At 27.8% G+C, this 15360-nt stretch overlaps 2 protein-coding genes across 3 annotated transcripts; one reads left to right on the top strand and one right to left on the bottom strand.

Moving 5' to 3' along the window:
* Nucleotides 1-3335: 3335 nt before the first annotated feature.
* Nucleotides 3336-4705, top strand: LOC114387674 (probable purine permease 4). The gene has a single exon (XM_028347881.1). The coding sequence runs from the start codon at nucleotides 3430-3432 to the stop codon at nucleotides 4504-4506; it is 1077 nt and encodes a 358-aa protein (XP_028203682.1). The 5' UTR covers nucleotides 3336-3429; the 3' UTR covers nucleotides 4507-4705.
* Nucleotides 4706-12736: 8031 nt separating this feature from the next.
* Nucleotides 12737-14208, bottom strand: LOC114387461 (probable purine permease 4). 2 transcript variants are annotated; one of them, XM_028347657.1, is made up of 2 exons: nucleotides 13936-14208; nucleotides 12737-13821 (listed from the first exon to the last, which is right to left on the bottom strand). In XM_028347657.1, the coding sequence occupies exons 1-2, from the start codon at nucleotides 14094-14096 to the stop codon at nucleotides 12882-12884; spliced, it is 1101 nt and encodes a 366-aa protein (XP_028203458.1). In that variant the 5' UTR covers nucleotides 14097-14208; the 3' UTR covers nucleotides 12737-12881. The 2 variants fall into 2 exon arrangements, with proteins under 2 accessions (XP_028203458.1, XP_028203457.1); XM_028347656.1 differs by having other exon boundaries at nucleotides 12737-14208.
* Between the last annotated feature and the right edge of the window lie 1152 nt (nucleotides 14209-15360).

Raw genomic sequence — 15360 nt, 5'->3', positions numbered from 1 at the left:
ATCTTGAGTGTATTAACTATTCATAAGAATTGAAAATATTATCCAGGAATTTATCACACTCAAATCAACTGAATTTCATCCCTTAGTATACCTTGAGTGTTTAAGTGTATAAATGTACTAGTATAAGTGTACTAGAATTTTATCACACTCAAATCCCCTAATAATAATTAAATACTAATTATCTAGGAATACTTATTTTCTTAATTTATGTGAAAAACTTAAAATATAGGTCATTTTGCTATAAAGTGTAAACAATATCAAATGACATTAAGTATTAATTTTAGTTAACTTAGTAGAGTTGGCCTAATGATCTTGAGTTAGTATATGGTTATAAGTTTAAATATCATTAAGGCTATTGTAATAAAAAAAGACAAATGCTAATCAAGTGTTGTTAAAAATTTAAAGTTGAAATATTTTTATTAAAAGGAAAAAAAAATTGTGTTGTTTATGATTTTTTTTTCAATATTTTTTTTCTTTTAGTTCTTCAATATCCTAGGAGTACTGATGGTTAGCAAAATCTTTAAAAAAATTATCAAATTTAGTAAAATAACACATTTGATCATTTTTTATTATCCAATTGTTGTATTAAAATTATGAAATAGATGAATTTTACAAAATTTCATATAATTTAAAAAATTATTTGATATTTCAACATATTATTTTATGTTAGCATATAATATAATATTTAAAATATAAATTATTTTTTGCTATTAAATTACATATATAGAAATTTCTGAATTATTTAAAATTTAACAAATAATAATAAGGTAGTATGTTTTATTCCACTAAAATATGTAAAATCTAGAATTTGTCCTTAAAAAAAAATTTGTTCCATTTCATTCCCTTTCAATTTTTAACATATTACTATTCATCCAATACGTCAACTGTGTTAGTGAATCTGCTTACATGACAGATGGGGTTGAACACACTATGTTTGAGTCATTTGTACAACAATTTTAATTTTTCTTTGACAGTGATACATGTTAAAATACTAATGACATGCTCAATTTACCGATCAAATAATTAACATACATACATGATGAACAGTAATATGTTAAAATTTTAGAAGAACTAGAATGTTTGGAGGGACTAATTCTAAATTTCACATATTCTTGAGAGATAAAAAACACATTTTCTTTATAATAGCTTATCAACTGAATTAAATTTAATTTAATTGATTGAATAATGTGCATAAATTATTATAAATCTATTAATATTTGAATTCAATTTTTATCGAATAAAAAAATTATAAATAGATAAAATTTAATTTTTATAGAAAAATTTAAGTCCTCTATCATTAATTTCTCTCAAAATTCATTTATTATGATTTTAAGCATGTAACCATAAATGAAATGTCGAAATAATTTATTAATTTTATTCATGTGATCATAAATGATATTGTGAGTATCATAGGTAAACCTGTATGTATACATATATATCTTTTAATATTTGAATTCAATTCTTATCGAATAAAAAACCTATAAATAGATAAAATTTAATTTTATAGAAAAATTTAAGACTTTTATCATTAATTTCTCTCAAAATTCATTTATTATGGTTTTAAGCATGTAACCATAAATAAAATGTTGAGATAATTTATTAATTTTATTCATGTGACCATAAATGATATTGTCAATATCATAGGTAAACATATATATATATATATATATATATATATATATATATATATATATATATATATATATATTAATATTTGAATTCAATGCTTATCGAATAAAAAAATTATAAATAGATAAAATTTAATTTTTATAGAAAATTTAAGTCCTTTATCATTAATTTCTCTCAAAATTCATTTATTATGGTTTTAAGCATGTAACCATAAATAAAATGTTGAGATAATTTATTAATTTTATTCATGTGACCATAAATGATATTGTCAATATCATAGGTAAACATATATATATATATATATATATATATATATATATATATATATATATATATATTAATATTTGAATTCAATGCTTATCGAATAAAAAAATTATAAATAGATAAAATTTAATTTTTATAGAAAATTTAAGTCCTTTATCATTAATTTCTCTCAAAATTCATTTATTATGGTTTTAAGCATGTAACCATAAATGAAATGCCATGATAATTTATTAATTTTATTCATCTGACCATAAATGATATTGTCAGTATCATGGTTAGACGTGTATATATATATATATATATATATATATATATATATATATATATATATATATATATATATATATATATATATATATATATATATATATATATAATTGAATTCAATTCTTATCGAATAAAAAAACTATAAATAGATAAAATTTAATTTTTATAGAAAAATTTAAGTCTTTTATCATTAATTTCTCTCAAAATTCATTTATTATGGTTTTAAGTATGTAACCATAAATGAAATGTGGGGATAATCTATTAATTTTATTCATGTGACCATAAATGATATTGGCAATATCATAGCTAAATGTGTGTGTGTATATATATATATTTTAATATTTGAATCCAATTCTTATCGAATAAAAAAACTACAAATAGGTAAAATTTAATTTTTATAGAAAAATTTAAGTCCTTTATCATTAATATCTCTCAAAATTCATTTATTATGGTTTTAAGCATGTAACCATAAATGAAATGTCAGAATAATTTATTAATTTGATTCATGTGACCATAAATGATATTGTCAATATCATAGCTAAATGTGTGTATATATATATATATATATATATATATGAATTCAATTCCTATCGAATAAAAAAATTATAAATAGATAAAATTTAATTTTTATAGAAAAATTTAAGTCCTTTATCATTAATTTTTCTCAAAATTCATTTATTAATTTGATTCATGTGACCATAAATGATATTGTCAATATCATAGCTAAACGTGTATATATATATATATATATATATATTTTTTTTTTTAATATTTGAATTCAATTCTTATCGAATAAAAAAAATACAAATAGATAAAATTTAATTTTTGTAAAAAATTTAAGTCCTTTATCATTAATTTCTTACAAAATTCATTTATTATAATTTTAAACATATAACCATAAATGAAATGTTAAGATAATTTATTAATTTTATTTAGTGACCATAAATGATATTATCAATATCATTTTATATATATATATATATATATATATATATATATATATATATATATAAATTCAATTCTTATCAAATAAAAAAATTATAAATAGATAAAATTTAATTTTATAAAAAAATTTAAATCCTTTATCATCATGTAACCATAAATGAAATGTTGAGATAATGATATTGTCGGTATCATATATATATATATATATATCAAATCTCTCTCTTCCATGCTGCCGCATCACAATCCCCACCATTGCATCATCAGTTTCTCAGCTCAATTGATCAAGAAGGTCCACAAACATCACTTCCACATCTTACTCCATTCATGGACAACATAGAACACCATCATCATGAAGATCAAAAAAGTATGACAAACAAGAGGTATAGGCCCCTCTTGTTTCTAAATTATGTTTTGCTCTTTGTGGGGTCAGTCTCCTCTAGTTTGCTCACAAAATATTACTTTAACCACAAAGGATCTAGCAAATGGGTCTCTTCATGGGTCCAGTGTGCAGGTTTTCCCTTCCTAGTCATTCCCATTTTTCTCCCAAGTCTCCTCAATTACACTGAGAGGAAGCCCTTCTCAGATTTCACTCCAAAGATGTTATGGTATTCATTTTGTGTTGGTGTTATGTTAGGGTTTAATAACCTTCTGTACTCATGGGGTGTGGCATATCTCCCAATCTCAACCTCAGGAATTCTCTTATCCTTTCAGCTTGCTTTCACCCTCATTCTCTCAGCCATCATTGTAAAACAAAAAATCACATTTTCAAATCTTAATTCTATGATCCTCATCACCATGAGTTCCGCCATTCTAGCCTTTAACTCTAGTCACGAGAAGTCAGAAGGGCTAACCCAAAAGGACTACATCATAGGGTTCTCTTGCACCATAGGTGCAAGCTTCTTGTTTTCCTTGTACTTGCCACTGATGGAGAGGATCTACGAGAGGGTTTACTGCTACGAAATGGTGATGGAGATGCAGATCATAATGGAGATTGCGGCCACGGCGTTAGTCACTGGAGGCATGGTGTACAAAGGAGGGTTTTCTGAGATGAGGGAAGAAGCTGAGAGGGTTTTTGACAAGGGATCCACTTTTTACTGGTTGACGGTTGTGTCAAGTGTGGTGACATGGCAGTGTTGCTACATGGGAACTGCAGGGTTGGTCTTTCTCACATCTTCAGTAACTGGAGGGGTTTCTGCTAATGCTTTGTTGTCCCTGAATGTGTTGGCAGGGTGGTTTGTGTACCATGATGCCTTCAATGGTTTTAAGATTGTGGCCACTGTTTTGTGCATTTGGGGCTTCTGCTCTTATGTCTATTGCATGTACTTTAAAAGGAGGCAAGAGGAGGCAGCTGAAAGAAGGAACAGCAGTGGTGGATCTACCACAGAGTTGGTAGTTAAATAGAACTTGGATAATGTGACTTGTTGAACTATAGAACTTGGATAAGAAGTGGTAGTGTGTGGTGCTATAGTACCTCAATAATTCCAAGCTCTGGTGTAGTTAAATAGTTTGGCCAAGACTCAAATTGTTGAACAAAACTTTTATGCAGTTTATTAACTGTTTTGCTATTTATTTTCTAATGAGAATTGAAGTTTTGCCAAAATAGATTCTCTCTAGCTAATTTTGTCTGCAGCAAACATCCACTTAAATTACAACTATATATTGATTAGCTTTTGTGCAACAATTAAACGAGACAATGTGATTAATGGTTCAGATTTTTGCTGTAGAAAATATCTTGTTGCAAAGGCAGGAGATCGAGGATCTTGTCCAAAATTTCACCTCAATAATATTTCTATCGCTTTAAACAATTTTTTTTAGGTGAATTATCGAGATAAAATGTGAGTTCTCATGAAAGATCAACACTAAAAATATTTTTTTAAAAAAAAGGATTAAAGTTATGTGCTTATTCAATTCTTTGTTCTCGATGTTTAAATTTCTTTTGATACATTCTCAATGTCTAAATAATGTTTATCAAATTACTATTTTATAAACACAAATTGTTTATCTTTGAATTGATTCTTCGATTAAAGAGCACTAAGGGCATGTTCGGTATGACGTTATTATCGTAGTTTTTCACGTCTAGATAGAAGCTCCCTATTGTAGTTTTCATGTTTTTTTCCCCACCAGACGTGATTTCTTGCCCACCAGACGTGTCTCCAAACACGCTGTAAATTCTTGCTAATCGAGTTATTAATGACAACATCACCAAGTACCATTCACTAGCAATAGTTATCTGTAGCTATTACAGCTTTGGTGTCACATGAAATCCGTTGCTTAACTTTACTGGGATTTTTTGACCAAGAGGAAAAAAGCTTAGCGAGATTTTGAAGTGAGTCCCGCATAACATGTTCTGGAATCTCAGCTTTCAGTTACTGGTTATGCTCTTTGCCTGGTTTGTGCATTGTTTTTTGTTTAATTTGTATTATTGTATATAGGTAATTGTGTATTTGAAAGTCATCATTTCAAGGTCTCAGATGTTATCATCAGTTACATTCAAACCTAATAGACCAGACGTGAAAAAGTTTATACTCTTTTAATTAACGCCTTTATATCTTTTTGTTTACAGACTCAAACATGTGATACCTTGACTGTTACCTAGCTTTAACAGTTACTATTGGAACTTTTTAAATCAATTTGATTGTATTAACAGTAAAAGGTGTGAACACAAAAACAAATAGGATTAACTTCCTTGTCAGAGAGCACTAGGCTTATAGAAGTAGTAGTGGGGCGAGAACGTAACGGCTTCCCCATCTTAGTCGTCTAATGCCATAATTTTTTTCATAATTCATCTGGTTTGCGTGTTTGACAGATATCAACAGCTAGGAATAAAAAGATTGAAATGAAAATAAAAGAAAAAAATTATGTATTGGATTTTCTCATTAACAAAAAATTAATCATTAACAACTAGTGTTTTCTACCGATAAAAGAAATAATTATTACATATATTACATTTATTAAAAAGTACAACAACAAAAACTAAAAAAGAATTAATTTAAAGAAGTTCACTAAATAATAATATGTTCATTTTATTAAATTTTTATCTGAACAATTAAGAGAGTTATAATTTCATTAATCATGTACTGAGCGTCCGCACCACAATATTTCACTTCTGTCCCATTTAATATATGAGTGTAGGAAATAAACTATTCCTTTCATGAGGAAATAAAATCTATCCCTTAAATTATGTTAATATAATAGATTTCATTCGCGAGCATAGATAATTTTGCCGTGCTTAAATGCTCATGACAACAAAAAAGATTGTTATTAACTTATTATTTTAAAATTGAGCATGAAAATTGAAAACACACAGAAAGGGTAATGGAATTAATAATTATCAAATAAGAATTTGACAACAGGCAATAGCCTATATATTCAACTAATAGGACTGTTAAAATGGGTTGGTCATGGCATATGAAATCTTGTTATCTATTGAGTCAAGAGAGATGTTTATGTTGGTGAACTGAGTCGAACTAATTTAATTGTAGATTAAAAACTTAATAACCCAACCTTTGCAGTTTGTTTAAGTGAAAATGGCCAACGCACTTGTCTACTTTTCTAAAACAAAAATGAACTTTTTATTTTTAGAATTTTAAATCTAGATTATTGTTATTGATTAAATGTCTAAATTCAAGACTAAATATCTAAAGTCTTAACTTTCAAATTTTGTTAAATTCAAACGTACGTAAAAGTTTAGCCAAATTAAATAAGTAAATATAATTTTTATTGAGAGTAACAACGTTAAAAATGAGCGAACCCTTATAATACAACACACATAGTTCGGCGATCACCACTGCCTGAACCGCCTGATGTGATGGGGGTAGGGTGGACGAGATTGTTTAAAAAAAACTTTCTTTTGTGACAAGCTTTTAGGGCAACACATGCCTCTCCCACAAAAGAGATCACATGGATTTGTTAGCTAGCAGAGAATAAGTTTAAGATTGACTTAGAAGATCGATGGTGGTATGTTAAAGCCTAATTGTTATACAGATGAGACTATTAATTCTATGAGAATTAATTATGGATGCCTAGGAGAGAGATGCTATAATTGTGAAACTGCTTGGGAAAAGTCTCACTTCTATACAATGCGGGATAGACTCTCAAGCTGATTTGGAAACTGCAGTTCGGAGGTATGAGTATAGTTGATGCTTGGACATGGATTTAATGGTAAAATTTGATGATCTTTTGGTGGACAGGGTGAAGGTTATCAATGGAGGTCCTTGGTTGGATGATATCTTTGATCACTACCTTGTGGTCCTGGCTTGGATTTCAGACTTTTTGTCATTTTTTTAATAGGAAGAAGTCGAAGACAGTGTCAGCACTAAACATTTTTAATGTTGTTTGTCATATTTTAATTCATTTATCATTAATTTTTCTAAAAAAATTCATTTATGCTAGTTTAATCATGTAACAATAAATGAAATTAAATTAAATATTGGGATAATATAATTCATTAATTTTATTCATATAATTATAAATGAAATGACGAGATTAAACATTAATTTTATTCATGAACTATAAATGAGATGTCATGTCAAGGTTAAACGTGTATATATATAATGAGATGTTAGATCAAATGTGTGTATATATATATATACTAGTATACATAAGTTCATGACCATGATTAAGAGAGAGTTTTACTTTTGCAAATCAAATCTCTCTCTCTCTCCCGTCCATGGCTGCTAGATCAATCACAATCCCCACCATTGGTTTCAAAAATTAAATTCTATTAAGGAAGTGGGTATTATGTGTGTACATATATCACATGTCACAGGTATCAATATTATAGAGTAATGTTTATATTGGATTGACCTAATATTATAATTTCATGTCAATGATTTAGTTATCATGAACATGTTATTATTAATTATCAACATCTTATAATTGATGATTGAACCAAATTTTTTTATTTTAAAAAATATGATGATTAAATGTTTTTGTTTTTTTTATAGAAATACTCAAGTTGTGAATTGAATAAAATAGGAAGATGAAAATTATATTTTATCTTATTGTTTATAATATATATATCATCTAAAAAATATTCATTAATAGACTTCATTCCTTTTTGGAAGATATTATTAGTCTCATACAGAGTAGTTTAGAAAAAAAAAATTAACAAAAAGATTGATTCAGTTGATAAGAAATAAACTTAAACCCCATAAAGGTGTGGGTTTGATTCTCGTTATTGATGTAAGAACTTTATTGGTGAATGTTAACTCATTGACAAGTGTACTAATTTAATAATATTATATTTTAAAACGGTAAGATTAAGTATTGATTCCGTAAGGACTTTGTTTGTACTCAAGACGATGTATATCCAATTTTTGTACAATTAATGAATAGATTTAATAAGTCTAATTTGAGTTATTTTTGTAAATTAAACAAACGATACTATTCTAAACTATGATCAAGTAAGAAAAAAATAAACACTGGGATTGGCGAAAGATCGTGAACGCAGGAATTGAATATGTTGAGAATTTCCTATCAAAACTACTCTTGATTCGGTATAATTAATTTTTCTCTATTTAATATTATTCTAGTTATCATTTGAATCTATTAATTTACTCTAATCGTGATTCCTTATATGAAAGAGCTTAATTCTCCTAATTTCATTCTTAATCCCTCAAGAACTAAATTAGTGGAACCGCGTGACTAATGGAGATGCATACACGTGCTAAACAACCTTCTATTATCCCTAGCAATGAAGCATTTAGATGTTATTTTCGGTTCTAAGGATTACAAATATTTTTCATTGCCTAAATCCTAAACATGACATATGTATGGGTGATCAAGCCAAATACATGCAAATAAGCACAAAAAATACAATGAAATTGGAAATAACATTAAATAGATAATGATAGTCATTACATCAAGAGAATTTCGTGGAAAGCTCCCAACAATGAGTAGTTTAGCCTCTCATTATCATGAGAGGCTTAACTATACAAAGGAATAAAAATGTATGGAGGGATGGAAGGAAGATGGGTATGGAGGTAGGCAATGGTGCCTAATGGGTGCTTCTTTCTTCTTCCTCGAGCTCTAGGTTTTTCTTTTGGTTCTCCTCCAAAATGTCTCTTTTCCTTCTTGTTTCTCACTTAAAAGCCACTCTGGTATGAATTTTCACGATTTCACGCTAAGCGCGAGTAAGTAACTAAGCACTAAGTGCACAACACGCATTAAGCGAATCTTCACGAGAGTTCAAGTTCTCCAAGAAGTTTCCTCATGCTAAGCAAAGGCTTCCCACTAAGCGGCTTCAATGCGTTGAGTGATCCTGATGCGCTAAGCAAAAATCATTAGGCCTCAACTTCTCTTCTCATTCCTCGTATGTATTTCTACAAAACAAACACCACCAAAACAATATAAATCTAGCAGTTTAAGCATCTTCTACACAAGAACTCAGATGATGGCAAAATTCCAATTATTTACACAAAAAGAAGCAATGAAAGAGGAGAAATAAGATTATTCCTATATGTCTTAATTACATAATATGCTTATGCACATCAGTTATCAGTGAATAATTTATAAGTACTTTTGTAAATACAAAGATAAGGACGTGTATAGGTGGACTTCATTAGAATGCTAAAGTTGAATGTTAGTGTAAATATTGTGTAACCATTGATTAGAGGTAGGGTGGATTTGGGTTGTATCTCAACTATGGTAGTTCTGGTTCCTAATGTTTAATATAAATAAAATATTTTTTTCCTATTCATTTGTGGGCTTAAATAACTTTTTCGTTCCTAAAAAATATAGAGTCTTTTTTATTCCTTTAATTTGTTTTTTATTTTAGTTTGTGGTGTTAAGAAACAACATGAACTAACGGGGTAACAACAATGTAATAGGTTGCAGTAATCTACAAGTTCGATAAAACACTCATGCATTATTCTTTTTGGTAAACTATGTTTTTAAATCTCTCGTTAAATGGTTTGGCGACATCATCAATTGGTTTAAACAAATAAATCTTTATAAAGAAAGATTAATATATATATATATATATATATATATATATATATATATATATATATATATAACTATGATGTTAAACTGTTTGATGATGTGACAAATCAATGGGTTGTCATCATTTAACTTTGTTACTTAATTATAGAGACTAAAACCTAAAAAAAACTTTAAAAAGCTAAAATCAAAACAAAAATCTTTAAAGGATTAAAATTAAAAAAAAATCATGTTTTATAAGAATCAAAAGATTATTTGAGCCTTGTATTAGTGTACTATCGGTATAATTTTCTAGTCATGCATGCAAACATAAAGGAGCCAAATGAGTTGTATGTACTTGATTATAAGGAGCCATTAGGAATTACTCCCTCCTAACTCAAATATAAAGTAAAATTAACAAATACATGTGTTAATTAGGTTTTGTTTGAGGTAGTTTTTAGTTGAATTTCAAAAAATTTATAAACAACAACTCCTTGTTAGTTTTAAAATTTGGCTTCTTTCTTCAATTTTTAGTTTAAAAATAAACTTATTTTAAAGTTTTTTATCCTATTAAAATTAGGTTATGAATATTTTTATTTGATGGTAAGAGCAATGACACCAATGATAATAACGATAGTGACAGGAACAACTATGGTGGAAGTGATAATGACAATAATGGTAATGATAGTAACAATCGAAAATGATATGTACTTTTTTAAAACTAAAAATTAAATTCATAAAACTCTTTTCTTGATTTTGAAAATAAATTTAAAAAATTTGAAAATGAGTTAAAAAGTCCTTTAAACTCTATTTTTGTCAAACATATTTTATTTTTAAAATTGTATTTGACAACCAAAAATTAAAAATTCGCAGCCCCTGAATGAACCCTAAGACTATGCACGATTAAACCTTTTTTAGTTTTGCAAATTTGGTTCTGACATTAATTTTTTTTCAACTTAAAACGCTCAATTTTTTTTCAAATTGAATCAACTAAATTATGTTAAACTTTCTTCTGTTTAAAACATACTAACTATTTCATATTAATTTTCTCTCTTCAATTTCCAATCTTGTACTATAAAACCTTTAATGTTCACTATATTTTTTACTTTTAAATTTATTTTATTTCCTAAATTCATCATAAAAATCCTAAATATTTTGATATAAAACAATTGAAAGTTTCTCGTAAAAATATTGATGGCACAACTAATTTCATTACATTTTAAATTTTAATAAAATCAATTGATTAAAAAAATTAAAAACTAATATCACAAAATCCAAAATACAGGGACAAATTAAAAAAACAATTAAATCTAAAATATCAAAACATTTGAGCTCATTGCACTCAAATCAACAGAGTTAAGTATTTTGATTTATAAACAACGTTTAAATATATTTTTGGCTCCTCAAATTTGTATCATTTTTGTTTTTGGTTTCCTAAATTTTAATTTACTTTTAAAAAATGTTTTTTTAGTCTCTCTTGATTGATTTTTTTTTATTTTATAGTTTTGATGAACAATGTGGTAATTTTTTACTACACACATGAGGGGCTAAAAAAAAAAATTCCTCAAACTTGAACAACTAAAAAATGTAACTTTTAATATGTTAGTATGCCTACTTTTATTTTAAATTGTCTTATACCAGCATTGTGATAATTTGGATGGAATCGAGTTTGAATAATTAAATAAGATCTCATGTTAGAATTTTGTAGATAGAATAATGTAGTTGATAGAAAAAATCTTACTAAAATGTAATTAATCTTAATCAAATTTTCTGACTAAAATTAATTATCAATAAAATTGATAAATATTTTATATATAGGAGATAATTTGAGATAATCACAATACTGAGCAATATTTTTTAATCTTTGATAAATATCTACTTTTCATAATCCAATAATGAGGTCTAGTTTTGGAAGACTAAATCAATTTTAACTGTGATGAATTAATATGTTAGAAAGCGTGATTATCTAAAAGATACTTCTTTAAAATTATATATTGGCACCAAACTATGATGCAGTCAGATTGATATATTAAACTATCGATAACCAAATAAATACCTGCTGCTATACACAAAGGTTTTAAAAAAATGTCTACTGAGAGCTAACTTTTGAATGCATCTAAGGAGACAAAAATTTCTCACATAGGAAACAAAATCGTGCGTTGATGATATATGTAGCTGCATATATTATATTTAATAAGATCCTAGAAATCTTTACTCTTACATAATGTGATAGTTGATATGAAAAAAAGAAACGTTTTTCTTTAGCATTTTGTTGACATTTAGCCGTGGTTTATTTAATGAATCTTTCACACATTCATGAATTTATGCTATTTTAAAAACGCTCATTAATTGAAGAATAAATTTATACACTATATATAACAATTTTTCGACTGTACATGATATCTAAATAGATGTAACTAGGAGAATATTGACATTTTGACATCTACAATTACCGATTGGTACTCTTGTCAATCTAGCTAATTACACTGGGATGACATTATATATATATATATATATATATATATATATATAGATAGATAGTTCACTAAGTCAGGATGTTGATCATCTCTGTGGATGACTCCTTTTTACTCTTGTTCCTGGTAGGAGCTAACCAGAGTCTAAAAGAATAAAAAAAAATCAATAAAATATATCATTAATTTATATATAATGTGTTTCTAAGGTATTCCCGATGTATATTCCAATAAAGACATTTTGTTTTGAATTTTTTATTTTAAACTCTTTATTCATCAGTGCATTTAGCAAGACCCATATATGAATAGATACTGATAGTCTTGGTCAATGTAGCTAATTACACGAAGATGACATTATAAACTATACACATGCAAATATATAGTTCAACGACTCACAATGTGGATCATCTCAGTGGATGAATCATCACTACTATTCTTGTTCCTGGTTGGAGCTAATTTGTGTTCCCCCATTTGATTGTACTTGTAGATGCCACAAATATAAGAACAGAACCCCAAAATGCAGAGAAAAGTGGACACAACTTTGATTCCACCAAATGCATCTCTGAAGACCACAACCCCTCCTAACACATTCATGATCAACAAAAATGTCATGCAAATGCCCCCAGTCAATGAAGATGTCAGAAACACCATTCCTGCAGTTCCCATGAAACATAGCTGCCATGTCACCACATTTCCCATCACTGTCACCCAATAAACTCTGCTTCCTTTGTCAAACACCATTTGGCTCTCTACCTTCATCTCAGAGAATCCACCATCCCATGTCATGCCAACTATGGCCAATGCTGTTGCTGCAGCCTCCATTATCACTTGCATTTCCATCACCATTTGGTAGCAATTCACCTTCTTGTAAATCTTCTCCATCAGTGGCAAGTACAAGGCAAACATCAAGCCTGCGCCTATGGTGCAAAAGAATCCAATGAAGTAGTTCTTTTGGGTGAGCCCTTGTGGTCTCTCGTGGCTAGAGTCCAAGGCTAGGAGGATGGAACTTAGGGTGAGAAGGATCACACAATTCACGTTTGAAAAGGTTATTTCTTGCTTCACTATGATGACAGAGAAGAGAAGGTTGAAGAGTAGTTGGGAAGATAGCAAAAGGGCTGAGGTTGAAACGGGAAGGTATGAATTTCCCCATGAGAAGAAAAGATTGTTGAATCCTAACATAACACCGATTGAAATTGAGAGAATCAACATTCTTGGAGTGAAATCAGTGAAGGGTACCCTCTTGGTGAATTTAAAGAGATAAGGAACACAAATTGGGATCATCAAAAGAGGAAATCCTGCGGTTTGAACCCAAGTTGAAACCCATCTACTTGAACCATTGTGGGTGAAATAGTACTTAGAGAGCAAACTAGAAGAAAGTGAACCCACAAAGAGACATGCATAGTTAATCACAAAAAGGGGCATGTTGATGTTAATGTACCTCTTTTTAGTGCTACTGCTACCCTTTTGATCTGCATGCACCTGCATTGTTGTGTTGTCCATGGAAGAGACTAGATCTGCATGTGCTAATGCTTCTCCACCAGCTTCTAATTGATCAAAGAATTCAATTTCACTTGTATTGATCTTAATACAAGGACTCATGGTGATGTGTTGGGGACAGTGATTATGTAACCTCCTCGAATGTAAGAGACGAATTGAGGGTTGAAACAGATCAGTTGAAGTTATTCAGTTGCTTTCAGTGCTTGCCACCTTCACTGTGAATGTGAACCATCTGTCACCTCTGCGTGTAACTCTTACGTGTCAAGTGTATAGTCTACATTTTTTTCCACATCTTTTGGATTATTAAATTAAAACTTTAAATGTGTTTTTGATTTATATGAGTTTAATATTTTTTTAATTTATTTTTTTAATTTTAATTCTCGTAACTTTGTATGTTTTTTTACTATAAGATATTTTTTTATTTTTAATTTTCATAAATTTGTGTTATTTCAATTTAAGTGTCTGAAAATGTGAACTTGTGAGAGTATAAATATAAAAATTAAAATATCAAAGAAACTAAAATTAAAAAAACATAAATTTACAAAAATTATAAATAAAAAAACACCAAAAATTAAAATTAAAAAAATAAACTTACAACTAACTTACATAAATAAGAACATATTTAAACTTGGATCACAGTGGACCACATTCCAATAACAGGAGTTTTCGTAGAAAAGTATGATGTTGGAGTTAATTATTATGAACCAACTAATTAAGAAATGAGAAGAAGGTTCGGGCCATTTAAGAATGGTGATGAACAAGTATCATACTTATTTGGATAGATGTATGGATGATGATTTGTTGAAATAAAATATCACCTTCCATATAAAATTATTATTGATGTTTAAGGTTGATATATTTATATTAAGGAGTATTTAATAAATATAAGGTTTTAATATATTTAATTTAAAATGCTTTTATTTATTGATATAAAATATCTTATTTAGTTTAAAATACTTTTATTGAATATAGAATATATTTTGTTGGAATGTATCTTAAATTGCAGGTATAACATTTTTTAAAACATTAAATCTGATTATTCTAAATAAAAAAATAAGAATATATATAAACAATTAATAAAACTTAAAATTTGTAAAACATCAATAAATTTAAAATAAGATAACCAAAACATCAATAATTTTCAAAGAGATTTAAGTCATACGAAAAAACCTAAGTCCACCACTAACTATACTTAGTGTCCTCTCAAATGTTTTTGAGAATAAATTATGTTTTTCATTCCTAAACTTTTTTGATATTTTTTATTTTAATTCTTAAAATTTTTTGTTAATAAATCAAAATAATTAAATTTTTTTATCCAAAGTTTTAGTCCTTTCATCAATTTGAACCGTTAAATGATGAGATATCA

Source organism: Glycine soja, chromosome 15 (genome assembly GCF_004193775.1).
Source record: "Glycine soja cultivar W05 chromosome 15, ASM419377v2, whole genome shotgun sequence".
Taxonomy (NCBI): domain Eukaryota; kingdom Viridiplantae; phylum Streptophyta; class Magnoliopsida; order Fabales; family Fabaceae; genus Glycine; species Glycine soja.
This window is presented reverse-complemented; position numbering and strand designations above follow the sequence as displayed.